Source organism: Gracilinanus agilis, chromosome 2, assembly GCF_016433145.1.
Source record: "Gracilinanus agilis isolate LMUSP501 chromosome 2, AgileGrace, whole genome shotgun sequence".
Lineage (NCBI taxonomy): Eukaryota > Metazoa > Chordata > Mammalia > Didelphimorphia > Didelphidae > Gracilinanus > Gracilinanus agilis.
Window position 1 is genome coordinate 322,404,614 of NC_058131.1, and position 18,616 is coordinate 322,423,229.

At 41.3% G+C, this 18,616-nt stretch overlaps 1 protein-coding gene across 1 annotated transcript in view; it reads right to left on the bottom strand.

Annotated features, from left to right (window-relative positions):
• Positions 1–18,616, bottom strand: part of LOC123237373 (DAB2 interacting protein) — a 184,328-nt gene that overhangs the window by 27,491 nt on the left and 138,221 nt on the right. The window contains exons 3-5 of the mRNA XM_044664258.1: positions 12,259–12,412; positions 6,936–7,034; positions 4,734–5,285 (exon numbers count right to left, since the gene is read on the bottom strand). Of these exons, the coding sequence (XP_044520193.1) occupies positions 4,734–5,285; positions 6,936–7,034; positions 12,259–12,412 (805 nt within the window). The remainder of the gene's footprint in view (positions 1–4,733; positions 5,286–6,935; positions 7,035–12,258; positions 12,413–18,616) is intronic.

Below are 18,616 nucleotides of genomic sequence, written 5' to 3' on the forward strand. Positions count from 1 at the left end.
CTCTCAGTCTAGTACTCTGCTTGGAGATCTCTTAGAACAAAATAAATCAGACATAAAAAGTCTTCCCTGCCCAAATTAACATGCAAATGCAAAAATACCCTTGGCCTAGAAACATTTTAAAAAGTATGTTTACCTTTATAATTAAATATTTATCCCAGACTCAGTGCCTTGAGCTATATAGACCTTATCCTCCCAGTAGGGCTTTCTTTGAAAATCATCTTCCCCATACCACTCCCTCCCTATCTAAAACTGTCTCTGTCTCTCTATTTCTGTCCCGCTCTCACCCATGCCCCCAAATGTGTGTGTGTATGTACATAAATATATATGAATAAACACACACATATATAAGTACATATGCCACAAAGAACCCCAAGTAGACTTCTTGGTGGCTATTAAAGCACTGTCACATAGAGAGAGGATTTCCCTACCATTTTCAATGGGCAATCAGTTCCACTCTGGTCATTGAGAAGTCAATCCTCTTAAGAACCTGTTTCTTCCGCTTTAAGGTGGAGGGAAAAGACTCTGAGAATTCATCTTCCCAAGAGATTATTAATCTGTTCTAGGTAGTGTGGTGTGATGTGGCAAGATTATTGGATCTGGGTTTGAGTCTTAGCACTGCAGTCTGTTAGTTGTGTGACTCTGGGTAAGCCACTTCTCTGTTTCCTCATCAATATATGAGAAGGCAGACTATATCTTATCACTGACCTCTTGGGCCATCAGCAAGGCTATGGGGAAGGAACACTGGACTGAAAGTTGGAAGAGGCCTTAGAGATCATTAGACAGATGTCCTCATTTTTTGGAGGGAGGGAGGTCTGAGCTTCTGATTTGATTAAGTGTAGGGAACTATTCTAGTAGTGAGGAAAAGCCCTACACCAAGGCAGACAGCCTTAGAGAGTCTGATAGGATTGTAACAGAAGGTTAATTGACTTACCCTGTGCCACACAGTAACAGTTGAAGATCAGGACTTAAACTCTAGTCTCATTTTAAGGCTATCTGCTACTGGATGCTAACGACATGCCACTCCCCTAATTTTATAAATGAAGAATTGAGGCTCGGAAAGGCAAATGACCTGCCCAAGATCTTACATATAGCGAGTACTAGCAAAGCAGGAATAGGGGCAACTATTTACAAAAAGGAAGGTTTGACATTTCAACCTCTTCAGCAGATTTGGCCTTTACTGATAGCATCAAGGAAAACACAGTGCCTAGGGCATTAGCATGGGGAATGAATGACTGTGACCTTCTTATGAGCCCAGGCAGGCAGAACACCAGCATCACACTCTTTACTTCTTATCCTAGAGAAAGCATTAGTTATGCCTCCCCACTAGGAATGATAGCAGGCATACAGAATGAAAAAAATCTTTTTGAGGGATGTTCTTTCTGGTAGTGATTTATCCTACAAGCTGGATAGTCCAAAGGCTGATTTTTCTAGGTACATCAATCACACCTATTCAATGTGCTATTGTGGTTTTTGAAAGGGAAATGAGGTCTTTTTTTCTCCAGGGAGGGAGGCAAGGAGAAGAGAATGGGGTAAGTGAATAAGGTACTAAGAAATATAAGGAGAGATTTAGTTACCTGGATCTCAGTTGTTATTACTGGCCTTGAAGAGTAGGACTATAATAGCCTGGGACCCAGGAGAAATCAGGGCTAAAAGATGGAACTACCTCAAAGATCATAAACTCAAACATGTGAGCACCAAACGGGACCTTAGACATTTATCCAACTGAACTTCTCTGTGTAAAAAGTGAAGGAAACTGAGGTCTAAAAAGTGGATATATTTAACTTACATATCCCACAAAGGTGCTATAATGATATGGAAGCATAGGGTCTGGATTCAAGTACTGACTGTTCCTTGCTACTCTAATGTTAGGCAAATATTTAATCTTGACTGTGCTTCAGTTTCATCATCTGTAAAATGAGGAGGTTAGAAAAGATTGTTCTTAAGACCCCTTTCCTGCTCTCAATCTTATGAACAACAATCTAATTATATTTAAATATGAGAAAGTCAGATACTCCTCCAGGGACAACTGCATTGACAGATTCAGAGAGAGACTGAGGTCCTAATGTGCTTATTGAATGTGCTCAGTGACTGAGCTTGAACCATAGATTTTATCTTTTGCCCAAAGCTGAGTATGGTGGGGCTGTTTCTTTCACTGTTTTGACTTTTTTGGGGTGGGGGGAGGCACTCCCCATGGTATCGAGTTTCCCTTCAAGTGAACCTCAGGCATAGGGAGAAAAAAAAATTTGACTTCTCTAGATTTGGGCTGAGGTTTGTTTGCCTTTTCTTTCCAGTCCAGTAAAGACTGAAGGCAGCTGCCTTCCCTGGCTCACACAACCAATTTGCCACAAGATATTCCCTATAGTTGAGGATCAAGTAGTACCACCCATTTTAGAGAGAGGAAGACTGAAGCACTGGTTGGAAAACCACCCTCCTCAGGCAACAAAAAGATGTAACCCAGCTGGGCCCAGGTATTTTTCCTAGTGTCTAATTTATGGATGAAATAGGGAGACTTGGTTTGGGGTCTGGCCACCAAGAGTGAGGAAGAAGAGAGAGAAACTTCCTTCTTTATGGAGGTAACAGGCCAGGAGTAGGGTGTATGAGCATGATACAAGAGGCAGGGTAACCTGTAAGATATGAGAGAGATGGCTCAGAAGAGGGAAAGTCACAAAATCCAAACCATTGATACACATAATATTGAAGATAGAAGGAAACCTGGAAGACCAATTGACTCAACCTCCTTTCCCTCCCATTTGATGGCTGAATAAACTGAGGCTCAAACAGAACAGCAACTTTTCAGAGGTTATTAATACAGAGGAGTCAAATCTAGATCTTTTGACACCAATTTCATTGCTCTTTTTACTATTTCACACTGACTCTCCCATGTTTCATGGATACCTTTGCTTCTTAGGTCAAGGTTATGTGAAGGATATCCTCAAGCATGAGCAAGGGATTCCCTTTTTTGCCCTCTCCAGAGTAGGAAGAAGTAATGTTATAGGTCTGAGACTCAGGTTATTGGCCACCAACCCATGTTCCAGAAGCAGGGTCTAACCAGATCAGAACCAGAGGCAGTAGCCCTTCCTCTCCCATTTCGAATACCAATCACTTCCGATGGCATTAATCCTCAGTAATGAGCAGGTACCAGCAGGTTCAACAGAGCCAGCAGGGGAGAGACAGATTCCTACTTGCCCAACAAATTATCCTCCTCCCCAAGTGCTGACTAACCATCTTAGACAAATAGTTCAGTTAATTGGGGCTCTGACAGGGGCTTTGATCTGGGTACACTCAAAGGAGAGGAGAGGCAGTTTGGTCTTGGTAGAAAAAGCCCTGCCCTGGGAGTAAAGAAATTGGATTCTGTCATTAATTTACTGTGTAACCTAGGGCAGAGGTCACTTCCTTTTGGAGGCCTCAGTTTCTCAGTTTTTACCCTGAGGTAAAATAGAAGAGTTGGACTAGGTAGTCTCTGACATCCCTTTTAGTGCTGACTGTCTATAAGAGTTAAGAGCTGCCTAACTTCCAATGGAGTGAGTCTGGTTTCAGGGAGGGAGAAGCCACCACATCATCATCCTAGAGCCTTCACATGTCAGACCAGGGCCCTAAATCCTATAATAATCTTGACCTTTCCCTAGAGGTAAGAACCTAGAAGTAGCAGAGACTCAATCCCACACCTGTTGTGTATACATCAAACCTGGATACTGGGTCTAAGGTCAGTCTCAGTTTCTTCACTAGTGCTATGGGTAGAGAGAAACTCCAAAGGAAAAAAATTCATCAGAAGGTAGCTTTGGAACAGTGAAAAATTGCATTAGGAGTCACACCTGAGCTCTATTCCTAGCTGTTACCTTGGATATGCTAATTTACCACTTGCATCCTGTTTTCTCATCTATAAAATGAGGGGGTTTGACAAGCTCAGGAGTTATTAACCTTTTCTGGGTCAATTTCCTCTGGCAGTCTAGTGAAGCATACGGACCCCTTCTCAGAACGTTCTTTAAATCCAGATAGACCTTTAATAAATCTTTAATCCAGATAGAATTACAGAAGAATGTAATTATATTGAAATAGTTACCAAAATATTTTTTAAAAAAAGTTAGCACCCTACATTAAGAATCCCTGGATTATATGACCTCTAAGGTCCCTGAAAGCCCTTAAAACTATGTGTTGCAGTGGAGAGAGCAGTGGGTCTACAATTAGAAAGTTCTGAATTCAAGTCTGGCCTCAAATACTGTGTGATGCTGGGCTCTGCCTCAGTTTCCTCAACTGTAAAACAGGGATTATGGGACCCATATCCCAGGGCTGTTGTAAGAATCAAATGAAATAAAAACTGTAAAATGCTTAATATGGTGCCTGGTACATGATAAAAGCTATGTAATAGCAGTTATTATTACATTCATTCTGTGCTTTATATTTTATCATTCTGTGTTCTAAGGTCTCTTCCAGGGCTAAAATTCTATGTTCTAAAGCCTTCTCCAGCTCAACATTAAATTCTGTATGTTCAGTCTCCCAACATCTGGGATTGGGACAACCTCAGCTCTCTCCTTGGAGAGAAGGGAAAGCAAATTCCAGGTGATGACTGGCTTGGCTACCCAATTCCTTTAGGACTTCAGTCCCTGAGTCAAGGGCTAGAGGGCAGAAAGCAAATTGTGCTTTCAATAGGACTGTGTGTGTATATGTTTATACAAGTGTCTGCTACACACATTTATCTAGCTGGGCATGAAGGACATGTAGGGTTTGACTTGTACCTTTGCCTTCCCAGTGCTCTGCAAGATATGCACCAGGGCTGATGCCATCTCCTCCTTGTTCTTGACACTGAGCACAGGTTCCAGCGCTGAGCACAGAGCCATATAGTTGTTGGTGATATATTCAGCAAATTCCTTATACATCTCCATAGGGAGGATGCTGACAGTTTGGTATCGGGACTTGATGCGGATCATGGGGCCAGGACTCTTGCCCTTGGGATTGGGTGTCACTACAGGGTACCATTTTTCCACAAACTGCCGCCCTGACACAGAGGCCACAGCCAGGTTCACCAGCCCCAGGTAGTTGTTTTTGTCCTTTTTCTTCTTCTTGTCAGTCTCCTTGTACAAATGCACCGTGATATTCCTGAGCGGTGGCAGGTTGTTGAATTCAAAGTGTTCCCCCCAGAAGACATTGTCTGTCTTTAATTTACATGTAGTCCGTGCATAAAGGACATCATCCAGGCACAGTTCACATAAATACTTCTTCTTGGCTGGGAGGTCCTTGGCTTCGATGACCCAGAGCTTCAGCATGTGCTCCACCCTCCGACTATTGTCCTAGGGAACACATGGACAGTTAGAGATTAGGCAGGGAGGGAGCAATGCTTCCCCTTCCTCTCTACCATGTAATTCAATCAATTAATTGCAAAATGTGGTCCTCCTTCTGTATTTTCTTTTTTTAATGGCCCAACTCACCAGAGTCAATTCAAATTATGAAATGCCAAAGCAGGAAGAAATCTTAAAACATATCATGTTAGAACAGAGAACTCAGAATTTTGGAGTTGGAAGAGACTTTAGAATGGAGAAGAAAGAACATAGACTATTATAATTGGGTCTATGGAAAACAGAATATTAGAACATAAAACAAATAATGCTAGGCCTTTAATTGATGTTAGAGGTCATCTTATTCAACCTCTTCATTTTATAGATTGAGAAACTGAGGCCCAGAATAAGGAGAACTTATTTGGTTTGATTGTCTGAAATAGTCAAGCCAAAATTTACTGTGAGTTTGGTATCAAAAAAAGAGTAGTTTAGTGGATCCTCTATAAATCCTTCTTTCCTTCTGAATAATTTCTGGATTGTCTTTAACCTCCCATCTTGAGTAAAAAACAATCTAAGAACTCAAATGGCAAATTGCAATGTCTTTTGGAAAACTAAACAGAAAAGAAGGCATCTTTTAGGGGTCTTAAAACAAAAAGGCAGATTACTTTAACAGTTTATATAAAAGGAGGTAGCAAGGCCATGTTAAAGAGTGTCCTGAGAATTGGGGGATATGTATTCTATTCCTTCCATCGCTAACAATGAATGTTCTTGAGCATCAGGGTTCTCATCTGCTAAGTGAGAGGGATGTATTATTATATGATCCTTAAGGTCCCTTCCAGTTCTAATATTCTATATTCTAATATAATGTTTTTACAATGTGTTCTAAAGTATCTTCCAGCTTTAGCATGCTAATGCTCTCTGTTTTTTTTTTAAATCTCTTCTAACTCCAACTTTCTATAATTTTTTTTTTTTATTTCTGAAGAGTAGAACTTCTCATCCTACACATCAAACAGTAGGGAATGAGGGAGAGAGAGTGGGATTGCAAAGAATCTGAATTGGAAAGCAAAGAGTTTTAGGGAGACTGGGGGCCTTGGAGAGGAAGGAAATGCCTGGAAGGGGCAACCCCAGTTCCTAGCAGTTTTTTAAAAGCTCTGCAAATACAACTGTTTCAGAGAGTCACATATGGCAGAAAAGACCATTTCTCTCCCCCTCCAAAATGTGGGAATTTCTAGGTGAGATGCTAAGGACTATTCAATATCAATGGTATTAACTGGATTCTCAAGTCCCAAGCTTTTATAAGCCCAGGTCAGGAAGAACCACAGGAGATGTAGATGGAAAGGGACCTAGATGTCTAATAAAATGTAAAATTATGGGCCAGCATACATCTCAGGGGAGTATACTTTATTATCCTATCCAATATGGTACCTCCACACAGAACTGGCCGAAACTCAGCCCATTCTTGACATAATCCCATTCTTCCACATTCTTGTGTTCTCCTCCTCAGCACTTCTACCCTTCTGGACCTCTGTAGATCTAATTTCAATCTTCCCACCTGGGTAGGAATGACCTAGACTGCCACTACGCTGGAGGTCTGACAAAAGCGAGGTAGTCCCAGGAGGGAGACCTATGGCCGAAGCCATCCACTCACCAAATCCCAAATCTTACCTTGTTCGGATGCACAGCTCGCCTAAGATTCTCCATCCATTTATCACGCTCAGCTGCGGATCGGCAGGAAAAGCACTTGCTTCCTGAGGAAGTTGTTACCTGTGTGGAAAGGAGGAAAGATGGTGTAATAACCAAAAAGATGTTTTATTTCTACATGCTGGACAGCTCCAAGGTAATAGAATGTCTAAGCACAGACATACCATACTCACACATAGAGGGGTGTGTGTGTGTGTGTGTGTGTGTGTGTGTGTGTGTGTGTGTGTGTATTTTTTTATTTGTGGGTAATAGGCATGTATGTGTGTAGATAGACAGATACTCTCCTCCATCCCTAAGCAACTGACTTCTTATCCAAAGATTCTCAGAATATCTGAAAGAGAAAGGACTTAGAAAGAGAAAGGACTTAGAGATCACTGGATCATTTAGAGCTAGAAGACACCTCTGAGATAGTTTAGTCTAACCTTTTCATTTTATAGATGAGGAAACTAAGGTAACATCTAGGAAGCAGAATTCCCAGAATTCTATCCAAGGTCTTGTGACTCTGGGTCCAGCACTCTTGGTACCTCTTTTCATTTAATACAAAACTTTTAAAGTAAGAAAACAAAAGGTAGAGAGAATAGACCTGGGAACAGACTGAAATCATGTGAAAGGCTATTTATTTAGACTTTAGAATTATAAAGAGGTTGGAGTTCACATAGTGCAGCCACCTCACTTTACAGATAAGGGAAATGAGGCTCCAAAATGAGACATGACTAGTTCAAGATTGAGTAGCTAGGTGGTGTAGTGGATAGAGTGGGAGGCCTGAAGTCAGGAAGACCAGAGTTCAAATACAGTCTTAGATACTTACTGGCTATGTGACTCTGAGCAAGTCACTTAACCTTTTTTGCCTCAGTTTCCTTATCTGTAAAATGAACTGGAGAAGGAAATAACAAACCACTCCAGTATCTTTGTCAAGAAAATTCCAAATAGGGTCATGAAGAGTTAGACACAACTGAAAGTGATAGAACAATGACAAATTCAAGGTCACATAAGTAATGAGTAGCAAAACCAGAATTTGTAGGAAGGTTTTCTGATTGCTAATCCAACATGTTTTCATTTAACTATTCTGTTTATCTGAAGAATCATGAATAACAAACATCACCCCAATAATAATAATAATAATAATAATAATAATAATAATTCACAATCATACAGCATTTTAAAGTTTACAAGGTGCTTCCCCACTCCCCCAACAATCCTGCAAAGTAGGTAGTGCAAGGGTTATGTAAACGTAAAAGTTATGAGATGTTTGCTCTGAAAGGGACCTTAGAGATCCTCCTATCCAGCCTACTCATTTTACAGAGGAGGAGATGGAAGCTCTAAAAGGGGAAATGACTGGCCTGGGGTCACAGAGTTAATAAGTAAAAAGAATTAACACTAGAAGTCAGGTCTCTTGAGTCTAAATCTCTGCTGCTTCTGCCACTGAATAACCCACTAGGGAAGAGAAAGCAGATAAGGGCCAGGAAGGAGAACAAAACACACACACACACACACACACACACACACACGAACACATTTCTTAGTCTCTCCTAGAGCCACAGTTCCCTAGCAGTTACAGACTTGCTCTCTCATAAAAGATACTCCCTTCCTCCTCTACTTCTTCCACCAGCACCATCAATAGGGGGCAATTGTGTTCTGGAGGCCAAGCCTCATGTCATGAGTTTACAGGGACCAGAAAGAAAAATGCAGGACTCATTAATTTCCATGATGCAACTTATTTACATTAATATATCCATCCCTCAGATGGATGGTTCCACTAATTAAACATAATTATCATGGGAGTTTATCTTTTGAGAAATGATCTCAAAGTGGAGGCTAAAGGAGCTAATGGAGGAAATAAGGAGAAACCATTGGCACTGTTCCATCCTCAATGCCCTAGACTCAGAATCTTTGGAGCCACTGAGGAAAACCATAGACTACTACTATCTGCCTAAATGCAGGCCCACTCTGTGATTAATTTATCTAGTCTCATGTTGAGCAGAGCTTGAGATCAGAAAGGGGCTGACCCAATCCTGAGGAAAGTTCAGGAGAGATAGAGATTTTAAAAAGCCTCAACTTGATTGGAATAATACTGAGGAAGATGATGGGGTGATGGTAGCTCACCTTTCTAGAATGCTTTCTAATTTTCCAAGCTTTCTCCCCACCCCCACCCCCACCAATGTTGCTATTTGCATGTACTGTCATCCCCATTTAACATGGAAAATATGGTCCATTTAGAAATTAAATGAGAAGCACTTTGCTAAACTCAAAGTGCTATATAAATGTTTTCCTGTAGAAGTCATTATTATTACTCATCTAAATCTGATTCCATTGGTATAGATAAGTCCTTCTATCAATGCTGACCAATAAATATCTGGTAGGTAACAATCCTGGAGAATGTGCTAAAGCAACAAGAAGTTCATACAGTCAATAGGTAACAGAGGTGGAATGTGAACCCTGGTCTTCCTGAGTCCAAGGCCAGTGATGCCAAAGTCAAATGGAAATGGGTCCACTAGACTGTATATAAGGGGCACAGGAGATAATATATTGACTTAGAAAAGAGCATATTAACATTATCTTTGTTCTAATGTAGGACGGCTAAGTGGCACAGTGGATAGAGTATCAGGTCTAAAATCAGGAGGATCCAATTTCAAATTTGGCTTCAGATACTTACTAGCTAGCTATGTGACCCTGGGTAAGTCACTTGACCCTGCTTGTCTCAGTTTCCTCTTCTGTAAAATAAGCTGGAGAAGGAAATGGCAAACCACTCCAGTACCTTTGCCAAGAAAACCCCATATGGGATTGCAAAGAGTCAGACATCACTGAAATGACTGAACAACAACAAATGTTCTATTGTATTTTCATTTATTTTGTTAAACATGACATTTTAATCTGGTTCAGTGGGCAGCCTGTTTGACACCTCTGTGCTGCCTCTCATTATTATTCCTGAATTACTTATGCGATATAATACAGCTGCTAAGAGAAGGAGTTAGGATTTAAACCTAAATCTCTTGAGACTAAGTCTGGCATTCATTCTCTGTTCCCACATTGCCTCCCTTACAGGCCAGCCCTAATACACTGTTCTTCCAAAGTGCTTATGTATATTGTTTCCTTTGGTCCTTAAAACATCCCTGTGAAGCAGGAGGATTAAAATATCCATTTTACAGATGAGGAAAACTAAAGTTCAAAGAGAAAATGAATGGCTCATCAGCATTTATGTAGCCATTAAGTAGTAGATTTTTCCTAAGGGGTCAATTACCCTTTTCCTTCTCTTTTGTCCCCTGTCTTATTCCAAACTACAGGGAGCTTTTTCTATAGGCAAGAGGAGAATTTGGCCCTGAACCTCCTTGGGGGATACAATGTCTTGGCCAAATGAGAGATAGCCCTCTCCTCCACAGTCTCCTTTCCACTCTAGGTTGGGCAGGAAAGAAATTAGATTCTGCCTCTTTCCCTACTCCCAGCTAGAAGCAGTTTCTTCTGGATTAGTTTCTGCTGTTCCAATGGCATCAACAACTTTTAAGTGATGGGAGTGAGAAAAAATGTTTTCTGCTTCCCTTGATGCTCTGCCATAAACCATAAATTGATTCTTTCCTTTTTTCTTTCTTTCTTCTTTTCCCCTTTTCCCATCAACACTTATTATATGCCTGCTGTATGGACAAGAATCTCACAGGAATTGGAATGGCCTCCAGGAATTGATGCAGAGTGAAAGGAGCAGATCCAGGAGAACAATGTACACAGAGACTGATACACTGTGGTACAATCGAACATAACGGACTTCTCTACTAGCAGCAATGCAAAGATCCAGAACAAGGCTGAGGGACTTATGAGAAAGAAAACTAGCCACATTCAGAGGAAGAACTGTGGGAGGAGAAACATAGAAGAAAAACAACTGCTTGAACACATGGGCTGTTGGGGATATTATTGGGGATGTAGACACTAAACGATAACTCTAGTCCAACTATCAATAATATGGAATTGGGTCTTGATCAATGATATGTGTAAAACCCAGTGGAATTGTGTGTTGGCTAAGGGGGGGGGGGCTAGGGGAGATTGAGGGAGAGGGAAAGAACATGAAATATGTAACTAGGAGAAAATATTCAAAATAAAAAGGGAATCTCACAGGAAGAGAAAGCGTATAGGAGCAGAATATGCATGCACAGAAGGAGGGCCAACAGAGATGTAATCATGGCTTTGATGAGGTGTACAGAAGAAAGCACTGTGCTAGGCTCTAGGGAAGACACTGAATTTGGACAGGGCCATGGTAGAGGATATGATACATTTCAATTACTGTGATATGAAACAGAATATCACAATTGCCAAAGGGAGGTGCACAATGGTATCTAAGATACAAATGGGGGAAGGGTCATTATTGATTTGGGGGAGGGAGTTATCATGGATGGCTTCTTAGAAGAGGTATTGTCTGAGCTGGGTAGGATTTCAGTGAGTATGGGGAGGGGAGATTTCATGTTCTGGGAACAGCATAAGCAAAGGCACGATTCAGTTAAGCTTAGGATATATATTGGGGAAGGTGAACAATACAGTTTGGCTGGAGTAGAAAACATCAAGAATCATAGGACATTAGAGCTGAAAGGAACCTTAGTAATCACCTTATCCAACCTTCCTGTTTTGCAGACAAAGAGAGAATCCCAGAGAGGGGAAACAATTTACTTCAGGTCACACAGATAGTGAGTAGCAAAGCCAGGATTTTAATCCCAGGGCTGCTAACTCTAAATCCAGTCTTCTTCCATGACACCGCAGCCTCCTCTATACACCTGGAGTAGTGTGAGATAAATTTAGGAAGACAGAGTGGAATTGAATTGTTGGCATGGGGAGGTGTGTGTGTGTGTGGGGAGGGGGGAGCCTCAAATGCCAGGCAAGGTGTCTCACCTTTACTCAATAGGCAACAGGGAGATTTACAGGTTTGGGAGGCAGCCAGGTGGTGTAGTAGAGAGCCAGCTTGGGGTCAAGAAGACCTGAGTTCAAAAGCGGCCTCAGACACTTACTATCTATATGACCAGGGCAAGTCATTTAACCTGTTTGCCTCAGTTTCTTCAACTACAAAGTGAAGATAATAATAGAACCCACTTCCTTCGTTGTATGGAGAATTGAATGAGAGAATAATTGTAAAGAACTTAGCACAGTGCCTGGCACACTGTAAGTACCATAAAGTATTAGCTATTAGAGGAGGAGTCATGTAGAAGAGAGGCCAGTGACACAATATTAAGACTGGGAAGGAAAAGAGATAACATCCAGGGGACCTCCTATCCTCCTGTCCTGGGTTTGGTGGCCCCCCATTCCAGGATTTTACCTCAAAGCAGTAGTCCTGGCCCAGGATGCTACTATGAACAGGCTTGATCACAACTTCCTCCTCCATGCTGAGATCCAACGCCTCCACTGCACTACTAGGACTGAGCAAGGACTCGTGGGACCTCGATTCCTTCAGCCTCGGCATCAGATGGGATCTGGATAGGCACATATAGGGAAAGGAGAGAGATTATTAATCATATCCAGGGATATCCTAGCCTCTTCTCAAAACTCTATCCCCTCAACCCATCCCACTTTACCACACCTTTTGTCAAGAAAAGCTGCTTCTACTTCAAGTAGAAAGAATACTTGAGTCAAGAAGATGGGAGTAGTGGACAGGACTACTTGTGAGTTCATCCAAAAATGCTGTTAGCCAATGACATAGGGAGCAAGTATTGATTCTTGTTTGGGAAGCCTATCTACCAGTCCTTCTTTGGATGTGAGGTTGGAAGGGACCTTATGATCCATTGTTTCCCAATCTTTTCAAGGATGCAGATTTTTTTATGTTACAAAAAAATACAAAACATTTAATATAGCTGCTGTATGAATCAAGTGAGTGAGAAAATACATTACAATTTCAACATCTTACAGTTCCTCCCTCCTCCACACCTTCTGCCCATTTCTCTGACCCCCATCATTGGTTTGCTGTCCACAGGATGAGAACTTCTTGATCTAATCTAAATTTAATTTAGATTTAATTTAATCTAATTCATTAATTTTAAAGAAACTCCAAGAGGTTAAGGGAACTGCCAATGGTCACCCAGTTATCAAAAAGCAGAGCTAGGATTTGAACCCAAGTCTTTTGACTTAAAATCTGTGTGTTCACCACTATATTATTTTTCCAATCTATAGAAAAGGCTGATGGGGCAGGAATTGGGTGTGGACCTTGGTGTGGGTGGGAGAAACATGTCACCACATGCACTATACACATAAACAAACAGAAACACACCTGGGAGTGGGTAAGGAATGATAGCATCTATCTATTGATAGATAGGTAGAGTTTCTTCCTCTAACACCTTAACATGATCTTTGCTGGGAATTTCCATTGAAGGTTATCTTCCATCCATTCTCCATTCCTAGTTGACACAATGTCTCCCCCATTTGAATGGGAACTCCTTAAGAACAGGGACTTTTTGTGGCCTTTCTCTGAATCCCCAGGTGCTTAGTGCAGTGCACAGCACATAGAAGGGACTTAATAAGATACACGTTGACTTGACTAAAATGAAGGACTTAAATTGGATGATCTTTAATGGTCAGTTCTGACATGAAATAGAATCACAGAAAAAAACACACATAGAACCTTTGCAGCTGGAAGAAACCTTAGACCACAGAATATTGGAGACCATAGTCCAATTCCTTCCATTTTAAAGGTGTGGAATTGGAGCTTTTCAGGAAAAGTGTTAAATCACTTTTTTAGTGGTAAGAGTCAGGACTTAAATCCAGACTACCAATCAGCCTAGATCTTTTCCCACCATGTCCTTTAGCCTCCCTGAGCAGGGTTCTAGTCTATGGCCTGCTTTCTATTCCAGACATAGGTCTCATCACCCTATGTGCTTGTTTCTGAAAGAACAGAATAAAGAGAAAGTTCCAGTCTGTGCCTCATATCCATACCTCCATACCTGGAAGGAACCTTGAAAGGTCATATATCTTCCTGTCTATATATGGTTTGTACATAGTTGTTTGTGTATTGTCTCCACCAGTGGACTCTGTGAGCTACCTGATGGCAGAGACAGTTTTTTATCTGTCTAATAGCCTAGCACAGGACCCAGCACATACTAAATACTAGATAAATGCTTGCTATATTCATGAGTTCTTGCCGCAGCTAGCTCGAAAACGTTAAGGAAAATCTCATCCTTGAGAAACTTCTGATCCTCTCTCACACAACAAATACATTCCACTCTGTAAGAGATGTGACCTTTCTCATGTCAGACCAAACTAGGACCCTAGGGAGCACTGAAATATTCCCTAGCTTCAGTTGGTCCTAGGGCTTCCAGAGTACAGAGAATACGGATCTCCAGAAGTTCAGAACCCACAGGAGTTTTAGAATCAACTTTCTGACATGGGCCAGGACTTATACTACCACTATATCCTTATTTTAGCCTGTCTGGTTTGGCCCATCCCAGACCACCAGCCCATAATGGTAGGAGACAGAAGGGCTGACACAGCCCAGGATGGACTAGAGTTTTTTTTGCCCCCCTGCAAGTGTCTCACATCTGTTCCTTCCTCTTTATTATTGCCACCCTTTACCCTTAACACAAATCTTCACCACCTCCCACAAGGATTATTGTAATAATAGCACATTTACATAGTAATTTCCTTAAAACAACCTAGGGAGGTGAGTGGTATCAATTTTTGTCTTCATTTTATAGATGAGGAAACTGAAGCTCAGGAAAAAGCATGGGATTACAGATTTAGAGCTAGAAGAATGATCCTAGATATTTTCCAAACTATCTTCCACTCCTCATTTTATAGATGAGAAAACTAAGGCCTCAAAAGGGGAAGGGACTTGTGTAAGACCATGCAAGTAGGAAACAACAGAGCTGGGATTCCAATACTGGTCATCCTGCTCACAAATGGGTGCTCTTTTCATTACATCATACCTGAACTTATCGAATCTTATCCCTTTCCTGAACTAGACAGACAGGTCGATTCTTTTCTCCAAGGACCCATTGGTCAAAGTAGCCTGTCATTCCCCATCTACAACCAGCTCCTTAGCTCTCTGCTGATCTCCCTGAGCACAGGTCCCCACGTGTTTACAGAAAGATAATGATAAATAAGGCTCTGTTGGCTTCATTGATTCCTAGAAACTCATCTGAGCCCTTGTCCCCTCTGATCTCCAAACTCCTCTCTGCTAGAATTCACTAGGGCAAGGGGGGTGGGGTAGGGTTAGTGGCAATGCACCTGAAGAATGGAAAAGGTCATAAGGAGGAGGAAGTTAAGTGTGTCTGTCTCCAAATGTCACTGGCAGTGAATGAGCCATATGTCATTCACATACAGCAAGTCCTCACTTCTTAGACCTCCTCCTGAGATGGCACAGTCCACAGGCTTATCAGAAGTCACAGAATCAAAGAATTTAAGGTTAGAAGAGACCTTAGAGATCATCTAATTCACCTCTCTTATTTTACTGTGGAGGTCCAGGGAGAGAAGAGATGGGCCCAGGGTGACCAAGTAAGTAGTAAAGCAGCAGAACCATCATCTGAACATGGCTCTTCTGAACCCCAAACTAGTGAACTTTCTGCTGCTTCCTCTTGATCTCTAGAGGTCACCCCCTACAATGAGGGAGGGCAGGAGAGAGGGAGGAAGGAAGAAGGAAGGCAAGGAGGCAGGAAAGCAGGAAGGTAGGTAGGAAGGAAAGAAGGAAGAAGGCAGGAAAGCAGGAAGAATAAAAAGGAAGAAAAACCATCACCCAAGCAATATAGTGCTAATACTAACATTAAATCTGTGTGACCCTGAGCAAAACTGCTTTCCCTCTCCTTCTCTGAGTCTCATTTTTCTTCTCTGTAAAATGATAGGGTTAGATTAGATGAAGACAATATGCATTCTAAGGATAGAATGCTAAAATAAGAAGCCCATGATGAACAGTACCACTGAGCCTAACTCATGGTCTATTCTTCCCAAAATTCTATCCTTGACAATGGCTAATATAGAGAGGTCTTTGTAGAAAACCCATTTTTTTTTGCTCTAAACACTTTTTGATTCAGAGCACAAGTCCCCCAAACCCCTCCCTATACACAATTCCAAGATTCTATCCTTATAATCAGCAAATATGCAAAAGGCAGTATTGTTATAGTAGGAAACTGGTCTGAACTTCTGCCTGACCTCTATGTCATGGTGGCTGAGACTTCTTTGCAAGTTACTTAACTCCTTACTGCCCCAGGCAAATCTTAAACACTATAAACTCCAGCCAAAGTGGCCAGTCATCTGCACTGATAGGGAAGTACCCCTTCATGAAAAAATCGAGTTAGAAAGTAAACTCACAGACCTAGAGAAGGAAGGTCCTGGGTTTAGAGTTGGCCTCAGATACTTCCTAAACTGTGTGCCCCTGGGCAAGTCACTTAACCTCCATTGCCTAGCCCTTAACACTCTTCTGCCTTGGAACCAATGCATAGTATTGATTCTAAGACAGAAGAGGAGGGTTTAAAAAAAAAAGTAAATCCATAGATGAGCACTGATTTTGGAATTAGAGACCTATATTAAAATCCTGATTCTCTTTTCTTCATCAGAATTGGGGGGAGGGAGGAGATAATTTCCAATATCCTTTCCAGTTTTAAATCTGATATTATGAACCTTTTGGCTTTTATTCCATGATATTGAAATGGCCAGTGTTGGTTAATTGCAATATATGCTTTCAAAGTGTATTATAGTAAAGGAGAAGAAATAGTTACCACCATTACAAAATGCAATCAGGCCCAATTTCAAATGTTAACCTGATTTTTCCTATCCAAGGACTCTTAATTCCTTAAGGTATGGCTCCAGGTCTCCCCTCCTTCTTACATTTAGTCCAAAGCACATTCCAGCTCTGGGCTAGAAACATGGTTTGTGAACATTTATTGACTTGTTGATTGATTGATATGGAGATATTGTGGTTGACTGGGGATAGTTTCTTCCAATCTATTCCAGGAACAGAGTGCTAGAGCAGATGACCTCCAAGACTGATTCCCTACCCATAATCTCATCTGACCCTTAGACCAATCCAATAGTTGTTACACTCATTAAAAAATATATAAAAATCAAGGCCCAGAAAGGTCTTGGCTTCAGAAGATTATAGGATGTAAAGCTCAAAGGCATCACAGAGATAATGTAATATAATTTCCCTTATTAGGAAGTGGAGACCTAGAAAGCTAAGTGACTTGCGCAAGGTCACATATTTAGAAAAAGATATTTGAACCCAAGTTTTTTGACTTCAGGTTCAGTGCTCTTTTTATGATACTGAGCAAATGACTGGGCAGGATCAGAACCTGGATTCCAGAATCCTTCCCCTGTGCTTCAACAAGAAAGTTATTCTTATAGTCTTTTTAAGTTCTTAAGGGGCCTACAATAAATCTCTTCATTTCTCTTGGCATTGGCTCCTCTCCCCTCAAGGCAAGTTACTTAACTTCTTACTGCCCCAGGCAAATCTTAAACACTATAAAATCCAGCCAAAGTGGCCAGTCATCTGCACTGATAGGGAAGTACCCCTTCATGAAAAATCAAGTTAGAAAGTAAACTCAGACCTAGAGAAGGAAGGTCCTGGGTTTAGAGTTGGCCTCAGATACTTCCTAACTGTGTGACCCTGGGCCACACAGTTGTTTTTCCAAAAAGGCTTTCTGTTGCCTTCCCACCTTGGGAAGCTAGTCTATGATCAGAACAAACGCCCTTTTTTTTTTCAGATTGGAAAACGTCTTTATCCTGGACCTGGGCCAATCTAGCTATAACTAACCAGTCCACAGAACCTTAAAACTGGAAAGGACTCCTGAAATCATCTATTGTAAGCCACTTGTAAAATGGTGCTATTGGGAGCAAGGACTGCACTGGATGATTTCTAAGGTCCTTTCCAGCTCTAGGATTCAGCATCTAAACAAGAATGCCGTCTACATCATCCCTGAGAAGTGGTTGTGCAAATTTCTACTTCAAGACCTCCTGGTGTAAATCACTGTCTCCTAAGTCAACCTGTTCTACCTTGGGACAGTTATAACAGCTGGGAAATTTCTCTTTGTATTGAACCAAAATTTGCCTCTCTGAAACCTCCTTCTCCTAGTACTCCTGGTTCTGCTCGTAGGGTCAAGCAGAATAACAACAAGAGTGTTAAATCTAGAGTAAGACCTGGGTTCAAGTCCTAGCTCTGTTACTATCTGTATGATCTTTTTGCTGTTCTTGTCTAGTAATTTTAGTCATGTCTGATTCTCTGTGACCCCATTTGGGGTTTTCTTGGTAAAAATACTAGTGATTAACCACTTCCTTCCTCAGCTCATTTTATAGATGAGGAAACCAAGGCAAGCAGGGTTCAGTAACTTGCCTGGAGTCACATAACTATTAAGTGTCTGAAGCCAGATTTGAACTTCTTGTTGCAGGACTCTATCTACTGAACCACCTAGCTGCCCTTATCTGTATGGCCTTAGACAAATCATTTAACTTGATGGCATCTAATCTGCTTTCTCCATATAGATTTATGATTCTATGATATTAAGTCTAATCTTACATTTGATAGCAATTCAAATACTTGAAGATAGCTATATTATGGGTCTTTCTCTATCCTAAGCCTTCACTTCTAGCTTCTTCAACTGATCTCACTAGTCCCTTCCGTGTCCTGATCACCCTCCTCTGCATGTCCTCTAGTTGATCAATTCCATCTGGCTCTTGAAGAGCAGTAAAACTGTCCCCTG